Here is a 24,795-nt window from a genome sequence, read left to right on the forward strand (position 1 = left end):
TGAACAGTGCAATGAGGACTTAGGAGTAGTTTCGCAGTATAACGGAATCCCTTTGTCCTGTGTCTAAACCAAAACATGTACAAGTATGACTTGAAATTAAATCATTAAAGCAAATGCAGCTCCAGCAGTAACAACAACAACAACAACAACAACAATAATAATAATAATGATATGATAATTATAATGATAATAATAATAAGTCGGCCACGCCCATGTCGCCCAAGTCCATGACGTAGGCACGGCGTATGTTGTCATAGGGGAAAAGATGGCGTCCGTGTCAGAAATGTACGATGTGGGTTGGGAAGGTAAGACAAAAGACAAAACTGTTTCTCCTTGACTGTCACTAAGGCACCTTTTGTAATATCGAAGCCATTCGGCATTTCTTGTACAAGAGCAAATCACGGAGTCGTCGCTGTTCCTGGCTGAAATTCTATGCTGACAAGTCTGCATGCAAAGTGCTAACGCTAGTTAGCACGGTATGCTAACCCGTCGGGTTCATGCCTGCGGTAACGTTAGCTGTTAACGGCTCAATTTCCCAAGTCTCAAGGCGTTAAAGCAGCCGATGGTGTATGGCGGAAAGTGACGTCTGACTTTTACTAAAGGTATCGACCAACGCCTGTTGGTTTGTTAGCCCGTGCGTGTAATGTTAGCAGTGGCTACGGCTAACTGTAGCGAATTCAGCTGACGTTAAGGAGGCTGGTTTAGTAAAGGTCCGTAACACTGTCATAAAAATGTAGTTCCTTAATATTATTATTGGTGACTCTTGTGCTCCCGGTGCTAGAGTTCCGTTAACGTTTCTACCATGTCGGAACAATATCGTAGCTTAACCATAATACACTGTCTGGCCAAAAAAGGTCACACACATTTCGTTGGACCGCCGTTAGCTTTTATTACAGCGCACATCGCTGTGTTTCCATTAGCTCCTGCAATGTCACAAGATTTCTTTCCATCCAGTGTTGTATTAAGTTTTCACCAAGATCTTGTATTGATGATGGGAGAGTCTGACCACTGCGCAAAGACTTCCCCAGCCCATCCCAAAGGTTCTCAATGGAGTTAAAGTCTGGACTCAGTGGCGGTCAATCCATGTGTGAAAATGATGTCTCATGCTCCGCAAACCACTCACGTTTTGAGGCTGATGAAACCTGGCATTGTCATCTTGGGATATGCCCGTGCCATCACAGAAAAAAAAAATCCATTGATGGAATAACCTGGTCATTCAATATATTCAGGTTGTCAGCTGACCTCATTCTTTGAGCATGATTTTGTTGAACCTAGACTTGACTAACTGCAGTAGCCCCAGATCATAGTACTGCCCCCACAGGCTTGTACAGTAGGCGATAAGCATGATGGGTGCATCACTTCATCTGCCTCTCTTCTTACGCTGATGTCCCATCACTCTGGAACAGGGTAAATCTGGACTCATCATACCACGTAACCTAGGATGTGTCTTTCGACATGGTTGTTTAAGAAATGAGAGGCTGCTGATTGCGTCAGATGGGGTTAAATAACTTGTTGCAAGCTGAAAGATAATTACCCATGCAGTAATCATCCAATAGGAGGCTAGATCTTTATCTTGAGCATCTTAAATCTGTCAAAATAGTGGTGAATGAAATATGTCTCACACAGTGCTCCCAAATCGTTTCTTGCATAATCCCTGCAGTAAAGGTCTGGAAAGGGAGAGGTGGGAAGTGTGGAAATTGTGCTGGGGCTGTTATTGTTAATCACTGATTGTTACAGTTCTCATGCATTAATGTCTTTGTCCACAGAGATGAGAGACAAGCTACGTAAATGGAGAGAAGACAACTGCAGAAATAGTGAACAGATAGTGGATGTTGGCGAGGAGCTCATCAGTGACCATGCATCTAAACTGGGAGATGACAGTAAGTGTGTCGGGACCTGGTGAAATTAGTGCACAATCTTGCATAATTTTTAGCAGGCATGTCTGTGCTGAGGAGTTGCCGTTAGACTGTAAGGTGCAGTGTTAGATTGAGAACTGAGTCCATTGATTAAAATGCTGTTCTTTTAAGTTTGGTTTGTAACATTCAAACAGTTAAAAGTAGAAAATAAAATTATAATCTCACTGTAGCAGGGGCAACCCTAGTGTTTTATCAGTAATACAATATAACTTCAACTTTAGATCAGAATTTTAAAATATGCTTAAAAGAGGATTTGTAACTGTCAATAAAAAAAAAAAGTCAGTCTATTATTATTCCAGTATGTGGAGTCATGGATACAGCAGCATGAGATATATTTAATCTAAGTGAGTGATTTTCTGCCAGGCACATTTTCTCTTCTGCAGAAAGTAGCATAACTCGAAGAGTTATTCGGGGAAAATGTAAAATGCTTATTTTGGGAGAGGATGAATGAAACCTCAGTTTTAATATTTTTGATTTGGTGACCCCACAAAAAAGTAAATGGGAAAAAGCAGAAAATGTCTGAATTTCAGACATACAGTTTGATACGTAATGCTGGATAGTAGTAATATTGATACCATGAAAGGTGCTGTTACCAAGAACAGCGTAAAGCACTCTACTGTTGTTCATTGTTCACTTTTGAAGCAATAGTCAGAGTTACAGACAATATAATGAAGATATCCAAGGTCACGGCTTCTCTTTGAGATGTGACTGACCTGCTACATCACTCTATAAAATGCACCCTTTTCCCCAAGTCATTATGATTCATACAGTCCTTTTAAAAAAAGGCGTATAAACACTTAACATGCCTTGATTTTATTGAAACCAGCTTTAAATTGGCTGTGAAATGAGATGGCAATTATCAAAACAAGCGTTGGGATCATTAAAGTCGAGAAAAACTCAGGGCATTTGTTTGTTTTGGCACGGCCCGGCAGTATTTGGGTGGAGCTGGATTTTGTTATTCTTTCCAATTAACCAGGGTTGTTCATTTGGCTGAACACATCCAGTTTGCTTGTCAAAGCTGTCTGTCTAACATGTTGTATTGATTCCATTAATTGGCTTCTGTAGCCAGGCTATTAGTCACTGTGTTATAATGTTACAGTTGACTGAAAGAAATAAACATTTCATGGTTTTATAGTGAACCACAGACTGAAACATGTTAAAGGAATGGTTGAGCTTGTTATGTTGATGGTGGTCAACATGCCCTGCTCTGAAAGGATATAAATATATTTAATGCATTCTCAGACATGCATGAGATGTGTTTTTTTATTTTGTTTTGTTTTTTAAATTCAACATATTGACAATATTCAAGGTATTAATAAATTCCTTAGGTTTTTGCTTGAACGAACATCTCAGCGCAGTGTTCAGAGAAATTTTGAAAAAGTAGCCTAAACCCAAAATGAGACTATCCCTCTCCTTTCTTCTGGTACTGCAACAGATAATCTTTTCCATCTTTTCTCCACACACAGTGTGTGGAAGACCTCTGCTAATGAGGGATATGAATTATGGATAAGGGTGGAGGATCATTTTCAGTCTGAAATTTGCCTTGATAATAGCGCACATAAATGTAACATGATTATGAAATTTAATTGGTTTTATTACCAACTAACTGCTGCAAATAAATAACGTGACCTTAGACAAGGGTGTTGCATGCTACGCTGTGTTTTGTGTTTATTATTAAATTGCAGCGCTGTCCAAGTTTTATATGAATGCATGTTTTTTAAAAAGCAACATTATCTTTCATGTGCGCCATAAAAGACAATAATAAATGAAGCGTCTGTGCAAACGGAACATTTGTGTGAATAAACTCTTCAGCTGCCGATGCACATGGTGAAAGCTTGTTTATTATGAGTAAAAAACATCTCATGCAGCTGCTGCTGGGGAGAGAGTGCGTCAAGTGTCAAGTGTACAGTTCAATATATCATCTTTTTTTACGTTACCCCAGGCAATGGACTGGAATGGAAAGGGCGTTAACACTGTCGTCTTTGTCTGTGTGTCTCTTCTGCCCAGTATGGATTATTTATGAGCAGGTGATGATCGCAGCGCTGGACTGCAGTCGGGATGACTTGGCTCTGGTAGGTTTTTACCGCGCTTCCTCACACACCCAAGAGCTTCAAAAGCAATCGCTCACTCTCTCACAGCCATTCCTACTTTGCGGTAACCGCACTGCCAAATGTGAAAATCTGATTTTTATTTGGCCAAGTGGTATTACTCTGTCTGTACTTTGGAAAAACAATTTACGAAGAGTTGGAATTAGAGGGTGTAGCAAATGAGCGGAGAAGCATGCTTCAAGTGTTAGCTGAACTTGGCCATCATTTATGGAGATTTTTCCCCTTAGGATTTATTTGCCATCGTAAAGCTTCATGTGTTGTTTCTGAGTTTACATTTAGAAATATTTATAGCCTTGCAAATCGTGAAATCCGTATGGGACAAAAAGTTTCGGTAATTGAAATAGTTCATCTCCCATTGTAGATGTGTTAACTCCTGTGGAAAAAAATGAATGACTCAGCAAGTATGGGGAATGTAGAACACAGTCATTACAATTAGTTGTCTGTTGGCTGTCCTTTCATGCCCGCTGCCAGACTTTGAAAAAAAAAAAAAACAAAAAAAAAAAAACAGAATTGCTCTGGAATTGAACTGATGGATAGCGCAAATGATCCAGGTCACACCGCAGACTTTTCCGTCTCATTCACGATAATGCCGAATGGGGCTGTAAGCATTCCTCACCCGTTTAACTACCCTCTGTTCGAGCAAACCGTATAGAGGAGGAAGAACAAGTCACAGTGAGAATCCTTATTCCCCTTTTTATAGCAGCAAGCCTGCTACTTTGCAACCTTGCAACTTTCTTTAATTTGTTAGTTTTCTGTCACCGCTTATCTTGTAAAGGGTTGTACGGGGTACCCTCTGTTTTAGGGCTAACACACAAAGGCAACGAGCCACTCATGAACACCTCTGGCCAGTGCTAACCACACCCCTTTTGATTACTTTTGTATAATAACTATACAATCAATATCTATCTGAATACATAGATGAATAGATACATAGATCTTCTGTGCATAGCTGGAACACTTTGTCTCGACTAGGAACTTGGTGTCTGCAGTGTCTGCATCTCTAAGTGTTCTTTGGCCGCAGTTACACACTCAGCTTCAAATTCTGCTCCCTGTCCCACACCTCATATTTCCCTAATAACAAAATTAGACGTTAATTTTAATTTAGCTTTCACAAGCACATGATACTGCCATGCCCAAATTAGACCCTTATCGTCTCATGACTACTAAAGCTGCAACAAATGATAATATTTTGGCATTCATTGATTAATAATCCATTTATCTATCTATCCATCTATTTTTAATTTTTTTTTAATCCGTTGATTTTTCTTTCAATTAAACTAGATAACAACATATATGTTAAACGTTAAAGCTTTTATTCAGTACTCTTCTCACAACATGAAGGGCAAGTGTGTTCTTGTTTTACATATGCAATGTAAATGGCAAGGACTCCGCCTGCCTGCCCAGCACTGGAAATACTCGCCGGCCTTGTTTCCCACGTCAGACTGTTGTTAACATTAGTTGATTGTGATTGTTTATCTGAATCCCTAAACATTTTCAAGACGGGTGATTTGTTATAGAAAACCCCAAGTGTTTGTGTGAGATCAAGAGTTTAACACAAAGTTTAAACACCGCCATCTATAATCGGTCTCTCTCCTCTGCCCACATCCTTGCAGACCTGTCTACAGGAACTGAGGAAGCAGTTTCCAGATAGCCACAGAGTGAAGCGATTAACGGGCATGAGGCTGGAAGCTTTGGAAAGGTAAGCATCGGGTACCAAAAGCTCTAAAGAGAGAAGGAGAGAGTATAGTACTTTGGGAGGCTTGGGGGGTGAGAAAGTGTTAGCAGATCCCAAGTGGTTCAATGGTCAGGGTGTGTAAGTACAGTATGTGTGTGGGGTATGGTGTGTTTATATTGGATCGCCGAGCATTCCTTCTGGAGAAGAGGGGAACGGAGAGAGGAACGGTTCAGTGTTGGGTAGTCCTGTGGCCCTTAAGCTTGAGTCAGGGATTCCCGGGAAGGAAGTGGTTGGATCCCACTGTTATTCTGGGGGTCCCTCAGTCGTCTCTGGTTTCTATTCCACTGTTGTTTCCTTATTTTGTTCCTCCTCATCTCTCAGCGTGTTTTTCTTGTTCCCATCCCTATTTTCAGGCTTTACTGTTCTGTTTCGGTCACTGTACAGCGAGTATGTCTTGGCCCTGTAAATACTGACATGTCACCACAGTCAGAATGGAGCGCTTGAGGACCGAAAGATAAATAAGGGGTATTTTAAGTCTGCACTGAGCTGAAGTAAGGGTAATTTTATCTGCTTACCACCTCACTCGCATTCCCCACCCAGATCACCATTGCTGGTTTATCGGTTATGTCACAGTTTATGTGATAATTGAGAGTGATTGCTTCGGGACTGTCAGATTAAATAAACGGCACGCTGGGATCTAATTGGCAGCAGGCAGAGCTACACTTGAATGACACAGCTTCAAACAGTGAACCCTTTCCCCTTCATACATGCGCACACATACACACACACACACACACACACACGCACACTTGGCTCCTAAATAAATAAAACAAATCAAAGTGGCTTGTGAGTGGTTGCCTAGTGCCATCTGAAATCTCCCAAAGTGTGGCTGAGTAATAAAGTGAATGTGAGGGGAGTATCAGTGCTGGAAGTGGGACTGCTCATTGCTAATGGGAACCAGAGTTGCTTCTGTCTGTTGCATGGTGTGGGCGGGACAGTTTCTCATCACAGAACCATGCGCTGTGTGACTAAAACATCAGTGTTGGTTAAAAAAAAAAAAAAGAGAGAAAAGAAATTTGACATGATGAGTGAAGTGCAAATGCTTCCTGTTGTGAGATTTCTTTACTGTATGATTTGATATTTACAACATGTTTCCTTTTAAAAGGAATCGTGTGGTTCTGTGTATAGTTTCAAGGACTCTGTGTCGGACATTGTTGCTTCTCAGATTCATATGTATAGACACACCCGAATCAACGATCTAGCTGCAGATCTGGACAGATGTAAGAGCATCAAGGTTAAATGAAGGCAATCAAATTAAAAATTCAATTTTCAAAACTGTGTGCTTTGTTTGTATTGATTCAGTGACTCATTCTGCAGCGATATAAGCGTCTGATGACGTTGGCTGTGTGATCAGCCACCTAAACTTACATTAATGTTTATTTCGTCCTTTAGATCCCCACTGATTTCTGTTGTGCTTCACTGTAATCACAGAAACCTGCCACACTGTGTACAGAAACCTCATGTCTTTTAACTCCGTTGGGATTGGGTTAAAAAACTGTATTCTTTTCTCTTCTCTGAAGGTACGATGAAGCCAACAAGCACTACGATGCCATTCTCCAAGACGACCCCACTAATACGGTGAGACTGAAAACCTAGGGTAGATGGGGGAAAAGTCCCGTTGCTTAGTGTTCACTTTGTGGTCTCAGCTTTTTGGACGGCTTTAAATCTGTCGAGGCACTTTGGTGTTAGCGGTGCGAGTTAAACTCCACTTGGCCTCTCTGGCCTCAACCACAGTGCTGATCAGCCTATCACCCACACAGCTGAAATGTGTTGAAGGGGCGGGGGCTGGAGGGTTATTCATGGTCTTAGTCAGTGGCAGACATGTTTGGTGGAAGTAAAGCGTAAATAAAACTTCTGGTCTTTGAAGATGGTGATTTACTGGACCTTTTAGACCCCACCATGACTGAACAGGACTAAGCTCCTATTCTTCCTTCTCCTATGCCACTATTGGCTTCAGGTGCAAAGTCTGCTGTGCATAAAGCTGGTAAATCAGATGGGTCTGAAATTGTCAGTCAGTACGTTTACATGCACTTGGAAAAAAACAAATTATTCCCTTAATCCGACTTTAACTGAACAACTTAAGCACATGTTACTCTGACTAAAATCAGAGTTCTCCTTGTCTGATTCAAATCAATTTTCTCCAGCATGTATACGCTGAATCAGACTTTAACTGTACTGCACGTGTGCATGTATCACAACGGCTACACTGGCCTATGACCCTGGAATAAAAACATCCAAGAAAACCGGTTGCAGAAGAAGAAGGTAAACAGAGCTGGTAGAAGAACCACCGGAGCGATAGCGATTATCTTATCTGCACTATAAGCGCACACATTAGGTACGAGATTAAAAAAGCTTTACTATTATCCATCCAGTTGTTGTTTTAAGTGGTAGTCTGCCGCATGAATGACTTTATTATTTGACGTAATGGGTCCACGTTCAGTTATTCGATTTTCTCCGCTGAATGTAAACTGGGACAAAGACCGCATTCAGGAAGCTGAATTTCAAAAATAGCTCCATTAAGCTGTGCGTGTAAACACGCTGAGTATTTCTCTGATGCTCTATTTTTGCTATCACTGCAGTTTAATATTTAATGCGTTTAATAATAATTTAATGCATCTCTGTGAAATGACTTGCAGGTCTAGCCAGTGTCCTGCCAATCCCACATCAACATTCCCAAACATAATGTACCTGCTGTCATGTGACCTTACAAGAAAATTCCTCTTTTAGAGGGTCTTCAAAATAAGCCATGACCTTATTTATTTTGGATGTGACCCTCCCCCTCTTCTCCACTTTTCCTGCACCATGTTGACATATGGATTGGTATAGAGGTATTAAACACGTTCTCTCACCTGGCAGTGTGTAAGAAACGCATCACAGGCATTTGTACTCGGATGTCGGATGTCACGCAAAGAGTCTTCACATGGTCACAAATAGAGGCCTGACACAAACAAACTATTAATACTTACATTAATGCTTACATGGCCCTGGTGCACCCGATTTCGCTTGCTCTCACTGTGGCTTTGGAGAAATAGCCTCCTCATTTTAAAAGCCACAGCTACTACCTCCTCATATGCTCTGTCTCACTTGCACCTTCACTTTGTCAAGTCAATCTGTTTATTTTATGCTTTTATTGCTGTTGGAAGTTTGCAAGTCGGATTGGCAAGTCAGTAATTGAAAGAGGGGATACGACTGTTTTCATAGGCAGGTCCACATAGTTATATTTCAATTTAAAGTAGTACTTTGGTCACAGAATATGCTTCTTGGTAAAGCACAGGGATTAGATGAATGCTGAGCAAAAGGGCTTTCACAACTAAATTAAAATTGTTGATGTTTTAATAATGTTAATTGTAGCACATTTAGATACACATGTATGCTGATGCTGCCGAAAACAGACGCCTGGTACAGTAGCATTATCATAATTCAGAATCTGTTATCAAATCTAAAATTAAAGTTTGAGTCCCGCGTCAAATGTTTGCCTTTCATTGTTTACATGTAATCAAAACTATTAAGAATTACAAGATTTAATTGAAAGAAGACAGAAATAAAATTATTGGTGATGGCTACTAAGTTAACCAACCATACAACGATTTGGCTAACCCTACTGATTTTGATAAACCCAAGATTCAAAATAAAATGAGCAACAGAAAATATAAAAGTACTGATTGCTGGTTTGCTAATTATTAGTTTGACAAACAAAAACAAACACGCATATTTGGAGATCCTCAGCTAAAACTACTGTGTGAGGTTAGTAAGTTCAAAATATTCATGTATTGTGCATCAAAAGTTGAAGAATGATTTATAACTGTATAAAAAGACCAGTTGTCTGTGATGTTGATCTGCTGTGAATGTGAAGCAGCTAATGCTTCCTATTTATTTATTTGTCAAAAATAAGAGAGAGAATGGATAAAACCACAGGAAAGATAAAACATTTCATGAGAGCTTTGTTGGCATCCGAGTTTAACAAATTCTGGCATTTCCCCCAACCGGGATCAGGTCCATTGTGGACCCTGTGGCTGCATTGAATATTCCAAGCCAAGATTGATGTGAAAGCCATAAATCAAATTATTTTCTTGTACAAAATGGTTGCAACACATGTATGCTTTGTAATTGGCCATAGCAAATTGCTTTACATTTATCCACTGTTTTGACAGTGGGAGTTGTAAATTCAGTGCATCTGGGGACACCTCCCTGACATGGCACAGATCTTATGAGGATTGCAGGGACATCCTCGGAAAGGGAATGGTCCATTTCCTGGTTTGTGAAGGCTGGTTACTGCCACCCTTGCTAGCGTTTGCTGTCAGTCAAACCTTTGACTGGGAATGGAACAGAACACACACAAATATGTCCTCTGTCCCTGGGATCTTAACCTTTTCCCACAGTCCTCAATGGGTGTAGTGATGAAAGGTGGAGCGATCGTATTATGGCTTCTCTTAGGTCACCTGTCTCGTGGTGAGGACAGTTTCCTCCCTAAATGCTCTCCTATATGCTCCTTAGAATCGGGCAGGGATGGGCCTGAGAAATGGCGGAAAATTGGCGACCACAAAGAAGACTTGCAAGGCATCCCGGCATGCAAAGCAGAGATTGGAAACTGAGCTGTTGTAATTATAGGCTATGGAATAGATGTGGTACCCATTAACCAAAATTGTTGAATCAACAAAAATTGCTCAAGGTTTTTTTTTTTTTTTTTTTTGCCATGGCGCTGTCCAAAAATGTTTCAAACTCTTAGCCCTTCCATTGCTTGCAATGTTCCAATACCTACAGCAATGAGCTGGCAAAATTTTTGTCTGTGTGCATAAATGCAATTTTTTCCACCTTTTTATATTATGTGGTGCCCACAGCATTTACATACAAGGATGGCTCGGTTTAGTGCTTGTTTAAGTGGACGCTATGATTATGTTAATATTAAATTCCAGCGCTCTCCTTTCACCCTAAGTGTTCGGTATAAAAAGCTTGGATTACCTAAATGAGCCCACAATGTCACTCCTAAGGTTGACCTACAACCTATTTTGTACGATAGCAAATTCACTGTAGGACAAGAGTTTATTTTTGTGGGACAAGTGATTTAAAATGTAAAGCCTCAATGCAGAATTAGTTGACCACCTAAAAAGTTTTAAAAATAATGGCACCACTGGTCTTAAACTAAATGCATTGTGGTGGCGTCTTAATTTAAGATGCATGTATATGTACACATGCAAACAAACCTTCCAAAAAGAAATCAAAGAAAAATGACGTCTGTCTAGAAATTCTTCTTTCTCTTCCTTTCCATTTTTTCAGTGACGCTCGGCGTGCTAGGTGTGCCGCCCTTCTGGTAATGTTTCTTATTATTGCGGTAGGTCGACATGTACAGCCAGGGGCGATGTAAATAATCCACTTCTCACTCCTGAGGTCTCCGGAGAGCGCTAATTAAAATAGAATCACGACAACAGAGGGATCCGAGCCACTGCCAGCTTTTTCTGGATCATTAGTAAGAGAAAGGAGGAGAGAGAGGAGTGGTTTGGAATTGCTTCTCGTTTAATAAAGTGCTGTGTGACTCTTCTGGGCTACCAACTTCCATATGTTCCTTTGAGCCCAAAGTGGTTCAGAATCGGGGGGTGGGGGTTGGTGGGGGGTACTGGGGGAGACGAGAAGTGAATGCGGTGGTGGTGGGAGCGCACAAGTGCAAAGATCCACATTCACCATCATTGTAGTGTTTGTTGTATCATTTTTTTTTTTTAATTTCCTTTATTCACCTGTTTGGTGTAGGATGACAAAAGATCTCACATGCTTATAATATAAATTCTTCAATTTCACACAGCATCAAGTGTTGCTGAAATGCGCTTAATGTCAAATCAATTCTTTGCTTTATTGTCAGAGAACATTAAAGAATAACTCGGTTTACCGTTCACTGCTCCTCGTGCCCTGAGACAGAAGGCAATTTGGGAACAGGGTACATTGTGATGTAGGTTGGAATCCTTTTTATGTAGATGCCTGCATGCTTTTTTTCCCTGCGTGGCTAAAATATTGCTTGTCAGTTGAGGCTGCAGTCTCTCAGCAGGTCTCTGTCCCGGCTTGATGAAGTGGAGTTCTTGGGATGGCAGTGTCTGAGGAGGCCCAAATTTACAGCCCCCTAGACGTGACTCATACACAGCCCTCAATGACTCTGGTTATGAGTATAGGAGAGGAAGCCCCACTCAATCAAGTGCTAGTCCATAAATAAAATAGGCTGTGGCAGGGTGGTGCACTCTTAATGGAGCAGCAGCCTCCTGTTAAGGTTTTCGCTTATTATCAAAAGGAGAGGGAGGTGGGTCGTGGGGAGTCAAACACTTGGGAAAGTCAGAGCAGTAGGAGTAATACTTTCTTTTTCTGATTGATGAGAATCTAATCCACCTTAAGGTCAGTTCAACATCAAAACGAAGCGGAAAGCGGTTTTTAGCTGATGTAGGTTGTGCTGGTGCAGCGCTCCATGTGGGCCGTGCCTGTAGGAAGACGGGCGTTTGGGTTTGGGGGGAGTGTGCCATTTTCCCCCCTTGGTTAGTGGATGACTCACCACTTTATCTCAGCCACTGAGCTGATTCCAACTTTCAAACACCGACTCATAATGCGTGTCCATCTCCTGTCGGACGCGGCCAATTATGTCCCGGTAGGGTCATATTCACGTAGGTCTCACAATAATACGAATTAACTTCACAAAGCTAACTTTGTCGTTTAAGTGTTGTTTGTGTCCGCACGGCCGTTTGTAATGCACCAAAGTGCCGTTTCCTCTGAAAATTATTCAGTGTTCTAGCATAAGTTTTAAGAAGGATTGCGGCTCACTGAAAAGACACTTAAACTCAGAACTCTTACACTCACTCATGCTCTTTACCCCCTCAGACAAACACTTGAGAAGCTTGAGTCCCTAATCCTGTTTACTCTCTTCTCTGCAGGCAGCAAGGAAGCGCAAAATCTCCATACTGAAGGCCCAGGGGAAGAGTGCCGAAGCCATCCGGGAGCTCAATGAGTATCTGGAGCAGTGAGTGTTTCTACGAGGAGGGGAGAGGGTCAGGCTCCCCCTCCTCTTCATTTCCCCTGGCTTTTATTTTAATTAAAAATGAGTCTACTTTCAATAGAGCTGGCACAACTCGAGCATGAAATGCCAACAAACTCTTTCTCCTCCTTGAGAGTTGCACAACTGTCATTATTGTAATTGTAATAAGCGAAGATTTTCTTCCTTTCATTCATTCATTTTGTCTTCACAGATTTGTGGGAGACCAAGAAGCGTGGCATGAGTTGTCGGAGCTCTACATCAACGAACATGAGTAAATACACTTTCTTAATTTGAGCCGCAGTATTATTTTAGTATCTTCTAAAGTTTACATGAACTAATAGATTTAAAAATCAGGGAAGATTTACTCTCCACTTACCGCCTAGAAAGCCACTTTTCAAAGATTGGAAATTTATTCACAACCGCAAACAAAAGTTGGCCACTGTGAGCTTGATCAAAGTCCTGCTCGTCAAGCTTTTTAAAATTTATAAATTCTTCAGACAGTTTTTTTGTATCCATGCATCAGCTTTCCTTCTTTCCCTTCCTCTGTTCAGTACACAGCTTTGAATAGCTCACATTCTTTGTGGCTTTACTCTGACCCACCTTTGCAACTACAAACCATTAAAACCAGTCGATAATTCATGCGAGACATTTACGCCATCTGTAATGGATAAACCGAAGCTCTTCGTTTTACACGGTTACAGCACAAAATAAGCCCTTTTTCTCATTACGAGGATTTTCTAAGAAGAATTTGGCAGCGCTGATTTTGAAATTGCAACGGCGCAGCATCTTCATTTTTTTTTTTTTTATCATAGTGTGGAAACAAATGAACAGGCATCAGTTCCAGACATCCCCTGTAGAAAAATACAAACATTCTGAGGATGCTTGGGATGTATCTGTCACTTTAATGGCTTGATCTCTATCGGGCCACTGGATCACCACAATGGAGGGCGTTGAGATGCCTAAGTCAGCCAGGGGTCTGAATGGAGCCCTGTCCATGTTTGTCACATAAGAGTAGTTTAATAGGATTGCAGTCTTAAGCCCCCTCCCCTGCATATGAGAGCAGAAAGACTCCATGGCCTCCCACTGATATCTCTCAGTTGCCAGGGAGACTTGCCAGACAGACAAGACCACAGTAAGAAAAAAAAAAATCATTTTGTTTGTGTGTCCTATTATACATCCTCAATTATCTGGGGCTCAGAAGGTAGTGGAGCAGTTTCAGAAGTCAAACTATGTTTTTTTTTTGTTTTGTATTTGTGTGTATTTATGTGTGTGTGTGGGCACACTTGACTCTGTGGTTGCTCCGGTATGAAGGCGGTGGCAGCAGGAATGTGTAGCACGGTGAGAAGGCTACTTATTGGATATTTCATGCTTTTGTCTGGGAGGCTTTATTGCTGTAGTGGCGAGAGGAAATCCAAGGGTGAGCGGATTATCTCTCGGCTTATCCCAACACTTCTAATATCACACCATTCACTCCCACAGCCCCTTATCTACAGGCGTGTCAATTTCTTTTCTTTGTTTTCTTTATTTTGGGTTACAAACTCCCTGTTTCCCCTCCTCCTCCTCTTCCGGATAGCCAGGCATTATCACCACTCTTTTCCAGGGGAATAGAGCGGGAGGCAGAGAGAGAGAACACTTGCTGCGAAATTCCCAGGAGAAGGTGGTGGCACTTTCATTTCCCTCCAGCCAGAGAAAACAGAGGTTGATGGAGAAGCGGGCAAGAGAAATAAACTCTCCTCCCCTCACTGCGCAACACCCTGGAAGCTAAAAATAAACAAAGCAGTGTGTCTCTGCCTCGCCGTTGTTAGGTTTGTAGCAGGCATCAACATTAACACATTAAGGGTGTAATTAATAGCCCCTGAGTTGACACTGTTAAAACAATCCTCACGCCAGTGATGTTTAGACAGGAGCTTATTTTCTTCTGTTTGCAAGCATTGCACGGACTCACTGTTGGAATCTGCTGCTGGCTCTCTTTCTGACCCAAATTATCAGACTGTTCAACAAAATTGGACTGGTCATCCAAAATTGCAGGATAAATAGTAATATTTTTTTTCAAACATACTTTGCCCAGTCTGAATCCATTTCTGTCTTATACACAGTCAGAATGTGGTATTAAAATGGGGGCAAGCCACTGCTGATGGTTTTGCAAACCTCCAAAAGAAACAAACGCGATTCTTACAGTCTCGCACACGATGGTGACTACAGCGAGCTCGGGAGCTGCCATGGAGAGCGGCTTGGCGGTGGCGGGGTTAGATGGCCTAGAGGAAGAGTAGAAGAGGTAAAGTTCTGGCTCTGGTACAAGATTTCGGTTGATGGCTGATGGAGCGGGCTCTGTTGCAGGCCACGGCCGCTGCACTAGCACATCTGAAAGTCTTTATGGAGAGGAAGTGGTAATTGTAAGCAGCCCCCAACCTCCCAAGCCCTCTGATCTCCCCCCTCTACTCAACCCCTTCCCACTGTTTATTTCTTTCTTTCTTTCTTGCCGTGTCCCCACCTTCCTTTCCCTCGCATGCTGTTAATCTCTCGGCTAGTTACCATGGCGGAGTAGACTGATAAGTGCTTCGTGTACTGGCAGGCAACTTTGAGATCATTTTCTTTTCTGCAAAATCTCTGCATCTCAGCATTTCCCTAATTTCTCACAAGCAGCGAAAACAAAAGTCTGTGTATCCAGGAGTAAAAGCCTCCTTAAACAAGCCATTTTTCTTTCTTTCCTTCTTCTTGTTCTGACTACAAAGGGCTGCCAAAACATAAAACTGTAAAAAAAAATTGTAAATAAATAACACTTTCATTCAGTTTGACAGTCTGCATAGATTTCCACTGTCATCCTGTTTTCTGTTTGTTTTCTGCTTCTACCTTGGTCTGTGTTGTATTTTTTTTTTTTTTAGGTGTACTAACGTTTTATGGCTTTGTGTTAAGTGATATACTATATCTGAGCTCGTCTTGGCCTGGACCTGTGAAGGGAAAACTGTGTATTAGAAGTGGAGTGGCAGCAGATTAGTGTGAGGTCAACAGCTCAGCAGTCTGCTGCTGAGAAGTGATCTCATCTGAGTATAGGCACAGTGTGCCAGCTCTTACTGTAGTGCTGACCTCAGGAAGGTAGTTAACTACACATTAAAGGCAGAAAAAACACACAGACGGACAAGATTGATCCCCAGTGTCCCCAAAGGAGGGAGAATCACCACACTGGATGTGCTTTTACCTATGCCAGCTGTCTGGACTGAGTTCCTTTTACTCCAAGCCTGTAAATAAACTTCATGACATCTGGTGAATCTTTACACATTTCAGCTACATACATTATAAGTCTGTCACTTGTAAACTGACCTGAGCCCCATGCAGTCTCAATTGAGATTTATACCTGTGAATTTAACAGGGCATGGATGTTGTGCTTCACAGTTGAGCAAGCTGAAAGATGACGCGTCCACAGCTGTATCAATTGGCTCTGTTTTTCTTGTCATGTCCACAGCTATGGAAAAGCAGCGTTTTGTCTGGAGGAGTTGATGATGACCAACCCTCACAATCACTTGTACTGTGAGCAGTACGCTGAGGTAGGTACCCACCTGGATGTCCATCATCAAGCACGGGGGGCAAACTCTGAAATTTATGTTAGCCCACTGTGAATGATGCCTCTTTCTAACTCTCAGAGACACCGACTTGCACTTAACGTCATCGGGAATGTACTGTAGATCATGAAAGATGTTTACACGTGGGGTGGTCATCTAATGCTTATTCAGATGTCATGCTGTCATTGCTTAAACTGCCCTTTAGCCCAGCTTATTGGTTGTGTTTAATGTCTCCTCACACAGGTGAAGTACACTCAAGGAGGGCTGGAAAACCTGGAGCTGTCCAGAAAATATTTCGCTCAGGCGCTGAGGCTGAACAACCGGAATATGAGAGCATTGTTTGGTCTGTACATGGTGAGTAGTGCTTCGCTCGAAGAGGAGTGAGGTAAAAAGAGAAGGAGAGAAAGAAAAACAACAAAACAGTAGAACCTTTTTTGTAACCCTGTGGTTTGTCAAGGTTGAGGCTGGCCACAGAGTGGGTCAAGTAAGACTGCGCCATGTGTGTGAGTGCGAGGGGGGAGCGAATAAGGGGCTCCTTGACAGGTCGGCTCACTGCTGACTCAGACGGTGAACTCCACCATTGCAAAAGTCTGCCCCTCTGGAGTTCTTTATTTTAGTAATAATACCCCTTTGGTATGGCCGTTTTATGTTTATGACTTAAATAAATAATGTTTATGGATTTAAAAAAAAAAAAAGCGCAGAAGAGTGAGCAGTACAACAGCCTTGAGTATTTTCTCACTGGCAAATTATCCGACCAGCTGCTGGTTTGTTTGTAGTTTTGGCGGCAAAGGGCTTTCATCTACTTTTTCCTTTAAACAGGATGTTGTCTGCAAGTGCTAGTGCATCAAATGTAAGGGAGACCTGACATAAAAACACAAACGCAGTGGCACGGGGAATGAAAAATGCAGAGGGGAATTCCATTTACACAGAGAGACTCAGTGTTTTCCGCTGGACTGCCCTGGGTTTCTTCAGGTACTCCAAACACCCCGTACGCTCTGAAACCTCACAGAGGAGGTGTAGGCAGCAAGCACAGGCGGATCAGGGCAGGGTCAACCCCAAGATAGTTTGCTTCTGTTTACTTTCAAGTTTGCCTGGAGACAAAGCAGGGCAGACTTTTGACAAGTCATCCACCGACACTTTGGTCTTTGATGGATACGTCGGATGGGAGTGTATTCTTCATAGGTCACAAATCAGTCACGGAGTGTGTTGTGCAGATTGTCAGCTGGTCTCGGCGGTCCAAACCTTGACAGGTGCAAGAAGTTCAGTGAAAGGGCATACAACTTTCACCATCTCACACGGCCTGAGTCAGTGTGACAGAAGTCCTGGTAGCACTGACCACAGCTGGGATGTGGGTAAGTTCCTGACAACACTTGCGTGGGGATTCCCCTCCATAATGGAACACACTGTTATTCGGGGATAGCCATTCTGGGTTGACATCATCTAAATTGAGGTTTCTCTTGAGGTAAAAAAAATAGAAATAAAGAAAATGCTTACTGAAAAACACAGGAGCCAAACCATATTATAGAAAAAACAGGGCCAGGTTGATTGGTGTGTAGTTAAAATTTCAGCACACTGGTGGGGAGGGCTTTGAAGTGCAGGCAGGGTAAGCCCTCTGGGGTTTGCTGCGTGGAGATGATGGCAGGAACATGGGAAAGACATGGGATTTGTGGTTCGGAGTGGAGCTGTCGGGACAGGCAGAGACCGTGATTCACATGGCACTCCTCTCTCTGCACGTCAGGTTTTTTTTTTTTTTTTTTTTTTTCGGAACATACAAGGCCCTTTCATCGCCGGGAATCGATGGTGTTGGAGAAATTAGGCCCCGTTAAGTGACAATTTACGTATGAAGCATTAAAACACTCACTTTTTCCTCCCCATAAATGATTTCCCCTGTGTCATCAGGCCAAGGTCTGTTTTTTCTCTTCATTCTGCCACAATGACTAGTGGAGTGGTAGATGGTAAGAGTGGTTGCACATTCATCTCAATTACGCTTTTATTGCTGTTTCACCAAGTTTTGATATAAGAACACCCCTTCCCCCTGTTCTCTCCTTTGCCTCTTCCTCCCATTTTCTATTTTTCCTCCAGTCTGCAAGTCACATCGCTGCCAGTCCTAAAGTTAGTGCCAAGGTGAAGAAGGACAATATGAAGTACGCTGCTTGGGCTGCCACTCAAATAAACAGAGCCTATAAGGTGAGTCACAAATTGATTTTAATTAGGCGTGATGTAGGAGCACCTCACTTTACTGCATCTACTTTTTCCCCACTTCACTCCACCAGACACAATAAAACCGCCCCTCAGACTCTTCTGTTGTGTTTTAGCTTTCATGGGGTGTTTGCACACAATATCCAGACATCCCAGAAATCCCCCTCATTTGCATAGAATGTGAAAAATATTCACCACCAAATGACCCCTGAATGCACGACAGCCCTGAAGCATGCCTCGCAGCACTGACTTTCTAGTGCTTGGTATTCGCTAGTGTCTTCAGTGTGTCTGGGTACACTTACAGTTAATGTGTTGACTTAAGGCCACAACGTCTGCTAAGACTTATCCCACAAACTGGCTTCACAGATGAGCTTCTCGCGGAGCCACAAGCTGATTCTCAGAGGACAGCAATCACGCTAAACTTTAGCAGAGAGTTGTGTCGTTCAGTCCTCCTTTCCAAAGTGGGATATAATTAAATTTGCAAGCCAAATTATATATTTTACTCTTATTTCTTGAATTGCAGTGTTTCTAAATTAGCTGTACATTTAATATTAAGTCAACAAATTCAATCTGCCCAGAGAGGCATCCCTGAAATTAAATCTGTGAGCCAATGAAACAATTTGTGCCCATTAGAGGTTCTGTGAGAAGTATATATTTTGAATCAGACTTATTACCGTAGAGGGCGAAGAAGGAAGATAAATGATGGACGTGCATGTGCGTAGATGTGTGTTAGCGTTTATAGTATTTGCACGTATGCACGTAAAGCAGCGGATGGGAAAAAGTGAAGAGCTCGGCAGATGGTATCACTAAAACGTTTTCTGCGGTTGTCATAGCAGCCTAAGTATGAAAGCATATTTAAAAGAAATCTTATTTGCCGTGCGGACCATATGTGTTGCTTATTTGGGTATCAACAATTAACTGTAATAAGTGGTTCTTTGCTCAGTTTGTGTGGGTCCTGCTGAGAGAGAGAGACTCCCTGCTGAGCCTCTAAAGACCTCGTCTCACCACACTCGACTCTCTTCGCCATGCAGGCGCATTTCACATGTTGAGTACCGAGGCAAGTCTGATGGCTCTGCTGGAAATAAGTGTGCATGTAAGAAACATCATAGCGAACGTCTGGAGCTGCTGCTGCAGAAGTGTTACGAGGCAGCTCTAAGCTTTTAATTGTTTCTTTAGGTTTTCTTTAGAATGAACATAAAAATCACCATCTTCACGTAAGTGGTGTGGCTTGTTTTGCTTAGCTTAGCGCTTGCAGGTATAGATCTTCTTGATATATTGAAAAATGTTGAGGTCGTTTGGTCACCACAGTTGCTCAGATGTTTCCATTGATGTCTAGTCCACACTACTCATCACGTAGATGATTATGCTTTCTGACAATACCTCGCTGTTTTCAAAAAGCTTTGATCACTACAGGGGGCAAGACAGATATCCCAACCTTCTTCAACTTTACATCATAAATCTGAGGCCTATAACCGGGACAGGCTTCATGTAAAAAAAATAATAATAAATATATAGATAAAATCATATTTGGAAAGAATTTGGACGAATGTCCAAATATCCAACAAAAAATAACATTACTGTGGTACTTCATCTGAAAGCAGTTGAAGGAGTTCAAGACAGTAGCATAACCAGTAGCGTAGCACATGTTTCCCTCACTTAAATATTTTCTTTATTGCCAAGGGGGTGTGGGAGAGGGTTTACCCACAGACAGGGAACACATCTGTGTTTAGTGAGGTTGACTGTAATGAATCAAATAGCTTGTTTGGTACCAAACACTGTCTTACATAAGTCTTAAACTGAGTATTTTTCTTACTGCGAGATGAATGGTCATAGATTTCAATTCAGTTAAGTTTTATTTGTATTGCGTCAATGACTACACAAATTGTCTCAAGACGCTTTACAAATCTCGGTCTGAAACCCGGCCTAAACATCCAGAGCGAGTCTGAAGGCAACGGTGGCAAGGAAAAACTCCCTTGAGCAGAACCCAGCTCGTACGGAGGGACCCATCTGCCTGAGGCCTGCGGGGTAGAGACAGAAAAGAGATAAACATACATCTGACTAAAGCGTGTATGTAGAATCTGATGATGATACAAACACAAAATAGTTGTAGATGTAGATGTTACATGACAGTTTGAGAATATAAGAGGTAGACAGGTTGAAAATTTGTTTATTTAGGTAGGAGTAAATAACTGCAGGCCATGAAGACTGGGCAGGTTGATGAGACAACAACAACAACAGATGTAGTATGAAGCTCCACAGGTTGGAAACACACAACTCCAGGCCAGAGATACTCACAAGAACATGGAGAATGACTGGAAGGGAGGAGGGGAGAGGGAGACACAGTAGTTAACATGGTATACAGTAGTAGTACAGAATTGCATGACTAGTAAAAGAAATAAATTAGAGGACAGGAGCTCAATGTCAGAGAAAAGAAAGTAGAGGATAGGAGCTCGGAGCATGAGAGAAGAGAGCAGCAGCCTAGGCCTACTGCATCATAACTAAGGGATGGTTCAGTCCAGCCCTAACTACAAGCTTGATCAAAATGGAAAGTCTTAAGCCTGACATTAAAAGTAGAGACGTGTCTGCCTCCCAAACCCTATCTAGGAGCTGGTTCCACAGGAGAGGAGCCTGACAGCTGAAGGCCCTACCTCCCCTTCTACTTTCTGAACCACAAGTAGTCCTCCAGTTTGAGATCTAAGCCATCTGTTGGGATGCTATGGTACAATGAGATTTCAGATATGAAGGACCTTATATGCAAGGAGGAAAATTTTAAATTCCAGGGAATAAAGGGAGCCAATGAAAAGAAGCTGGGAATCCTGTAAATAATAATGTTTTACGTGAGGCACGGTCAACTGGGTCAGATGTGCAGGAGGACTCATCCATAACGAAATCAATACTAAATGCATTTGGATACATCTGCAGTATCAGCAATATACAGAAAAGCAGAAAGGAGTACTAAGCAGTTACAGTGCAGTGTTGTTTCTGTATTAGGGACCTGGCAGCATATGGTCCATTTAACGTCTGGTTTGACCAATTTGGACATTTGCGTTCACACATAGAACTCTTCGGGGCGATGCCCGGAAAATCTCAGGGCTGCCGTCCATGTGTGGAATGAATGCACCGCTTTAGCTGCACAAAACGGTTTGGGCTGACTTGTTATAATGGGCTACTCTTAAAGGCCACTGGACAGGCGTTAAAAAGCTAGACCATAGGTGGGGTTGGTAATAATGAGACACCCCAGTCAGTCGCACCTTTGTCCTTCAGGGAACATGATGTGAGTTTAATTACTTTGCTCTACAACATGGGCTTGACAAACATTCTCATGCCATGCTGTTGGGAGCAATTTTGGGTTCCGCGTCTCGCCCTCTTGCTCTTTGACATGTGGAAGGGGTGGGAATTGAACTTCCAACCTTGCAATCAATGCATGACCCGCTCAGCTGAGCCAGAGTCACCCAGCTGTGAGTGCATGAATGGCAGATGTATGGTACCAAGCATGCAAGTCCTTCTAGATGTTGTTGTTTTTTTTTGTTGCTCGGTGGAGTTAAATGACTAGGTGTGAGGTTGCCTCCTTTATTTCTTCGCTCCCACCTCCAGTCAAATCGCTTCTGAGATCTTTAGAAAGGAACGGTGGTGTGGGCCTCACTCAGACAGCTGCAGGCTGCTGTGGGCTTGTGCGAGCTGATTGATGGGCCCTTTAAAGTGTTGCTCGTGTCAGTCGTCCGCTTTTATTAGGCTCCGGTACCTGGTGATTGTCATACCTCAGAATAAGAAAAAGGTGGGCAGGTGAGAGCAAGTGGGAGCAGACGTCGGCAAGAGGTCAAGACTGACTGGGGGCCCCTTTAAAAAAAAAAAAAAAAAAAAAAAAAGAGAGAGAGAAAAAAGTAATTACCTCGGTGGGGTCGGCTGACATGTAAAAGACCCAGAGATGTGTGGGTTGTTGGTGCAGGGGTCTTAAAAGCGCTACTTCATGGCCTGCCCTCCTGCCCTATCTCTCTAAACAAATTCTCTGATTAGCTCCTCTGTCACGGACCACATGCTCCCACTGCGTCATGACTCTATTATCAGATGCTCTAAATAGATATGTAGCTGTCTGCTCCGCTCCCACTGTTGTAGAGCAGGGCATGAGTTAATGTGGTGGTCTCACCTCGGGCTGAGGAGATAATTGACTACCGGGCTCGGGGTAATGCCGCATTAGGCAGCAAAGCAATGAAATGCACTGATCATTATAGCTACCCCACACACGCCCTAAATCTAGAAGAATGACTCACCCTTGGAAATTACATAGCCAATTGTACACCTTAGCCAGCTGCCCTCTCTAAGTTGGAGTTTGGCAAAAGAGGGAAGGAAAAAACTTTTTGCCGTGGAAATGCAGTATGGGCTTGGTCAAGGCTACAGTTGGTTCCTGTTTGGAGACGCTCTGGGCAGGACCAAAGGTCGAACGGAGAAATGTGTCACAGCAATGAAAACGGGACTTTGTGTTGAGTGCAGGATTGGGCATTGTCCATTTTATTATTCCACAAACAGAACGTCTGTAATTTTGGAAAAGGTGCCACAAATGATCAGCTTGAATTCCTACAGCCGGCCGTGCATGCGTTCCAGATATTGAAGTTATTAACAATGCGTACGTTTGTTCCCGTGCTTCGGCCTGGAACACTCTCAAGGCTCATCTCTCACCTTGGAGGACTTGCAGACTTTGCTGTGTTGTCCAGAGGCAGCATTGCTGTGTATGAAATGGGACTCTTGGAGTAATGGTGTTTTCATAATGATTTACTTGAAGGTCCCTGCAGTGCAGCTGCCTCCCGATTGTTCTTTTCATCTGTGATGTTGATGTTGGTGACATCTCAGCAGTGAGTTCTGTATGCTGCCTGATGAGCAGTTGTACCTTTAACTGTCACAATTGTCTTTTGAGGTACCTCCACTAGTAGCCTCCAAAGTCGTGGCACTTTTAGAAAGTGTAGGGCTTTTTGAACACACATTCGTTACAGTGCATGCTAATGCGCTAAACTTAGAAGCTGGACATGGCTGACATACATCAACACCGTAGCCTTTGGAAAATTAGAATCTGATGGAAACACGGCTAACCGCCTTAAATTCTTTCATAAAGATTTAATTATAAATGGTCTATAAATATGGGTCATGACGTCGCCCTATTCCTGGTCCGCACTGAAGGCGAAGGAAGTCATCTTTCCTTTTGGCATTTTCTTGCCTTTTCTTCAGCAAAATTAAATTGGGTATAAAAAGTGACTGAGCCACATGAGTAGTCTTGTACAAGTGTGTGGATTATTATTTGCGGCACTTCCTGGGAAACCCCGAGGACACGGTTCAGAAATTAGAATGGGGTGTTATGTAGTCCTATGCTAGAGGCCATGGAAGTGGACTAATGTGGGTGTCCTGTCTTCTAGCTCACGCAAAACAAAATTGGCATTTATGCAACAGTTGAGGAAAAGCCCTCTGCTTAGAGTTTTTTTTTTTTTTTTTTTAATTTGCACGACCTATTTGCCAGTTCCATCTAATGACCACTGTCGCCTCCTGTTTCAGCTTCTAGCGTTTTGCATTCCAAACAGGGATATGGATGTTTTTGCTCAGTTGCTGAAGCGTGCTACAGGGGTGAAGGAGGTTATCACCGACTCTGTGGGGATGTGTTTTAGTGGCTAGGGCTCTCCATTACTTCAGTTGGCAGAGAAATCTAATGAGCTGATGTTCTCTTTCCCCCCTTTCCCTCCCTCTTTCTCTCTCTGTACCTATCGCCTTCCTATCCATTGCACAGATGGCCGGTCGAGGCACCAAGGAGAACAAATGCTCCATGAAGGCGGTGGAGGAGATGCTGGAGTCCATGCAGATCACCATGTCCTAGATGCCCCCGTCCACACCTTTCTTCCTCCCTCCTGTTCAGTTGGAGCAACATGTGCAGCTTGGACACCTTTTCAATGTGACCGGACCCGGGTGTTAAAAACGATTTTTTTTTTTTTTTTTTAAACTCTCTAATGTTTGATTCTGTTGTCTATATATTTTGACATGGACTATGAAAGATACCTATCCAGGACCTAACAACAAACTCCAGATATACTCTCAATCCTAGGATCATTTAGGTATAGCTTGAGCTAATATCACTATTTACCACATCCGCACTATGACCACGTGACCAGGAAAGATAATAAACTGTACAGTAAATGCTATTTATAAAGACACTGTGGAGATCCCAACCGTCTGCAATGAAGTCTTCTGCTGTATGTAAATGAAACTTTCTTGTCTAATAAACTTTTTTTCTTTTGTCTAA

General features: G+C 42.5%; 1 protein-coding gene across 1 annotated transcript; it reads left to right on the plus strand.

Annotated features, from left to right (window-relative positions):
* Window positions 1–241: 241 nt before the first annotated feature.
* Window positions 242–24,795, plus strand: emc2 (ER membrane protein complex subunit 2). The gene is made up of 11 exons (XM_047599106.1): window positions 242–305; window positions 1,767–1,880; window positions 3,924–3,988; window positions 5,638–5,723; window positions 7,280–7,337; window positions 12,662–12,747; window positions 12,974–13,033; window positions 16,223–16,304; window positions 16,563–16,673; window positions 18,402–18,506; window positions 24,286–24,795. Exons 1-11 carry the CDS (start codon window positions 266–268, stop codon window positions 24,370–24,372), a joined length of 894 nt encoding a protein of 297 aa, XP_047455062.1. The 5' UTR covers window positions 242–265; the 3' UTR covers window positions 24,373–24,795.

Source organism: Mugil cephalus, chromosome 11, assembly GCF_022458985.1.
Source record: "Mugil cephalus isolate CIBA_MC_2020 chromosome 11, CIBA_Mcephalus_1.1, whole genome shotgun sequence".
Lineage (NCBI taxonomy): Eukaryota > Metazoa > Chordata > Actinopteri > Mugiliformes > Mugilidae > Mugil > Mugil cephalus.

What these genes read in the sequence shown, in the direction of transcription:
- emc2 (XM_047599106.1), top strand. Translation starts at nt 266, where the DNA reads ATGGCGTCCGTGTCAGAAATGTACGATGTGGGTTGGGAAG. An exon ending in AAGACGACCCCACTAATACG is followed by an intron (nt 7,338 to 12,661) that starts GTGAGACTGAAA and finishes TCTTCTCTGCAG; the next exon opens with GCAGCAAGGAAGCGCAAAAT. An exon ending in CTCAATGAGTATCTGGAGCA is followed by an intron (nt 12,748 to 12,973) that starts GTGAGTGTTTCT and finishes TTGTCTTCACAG; the next exon opens with ATTTGTGGGAGACCAAGAAG.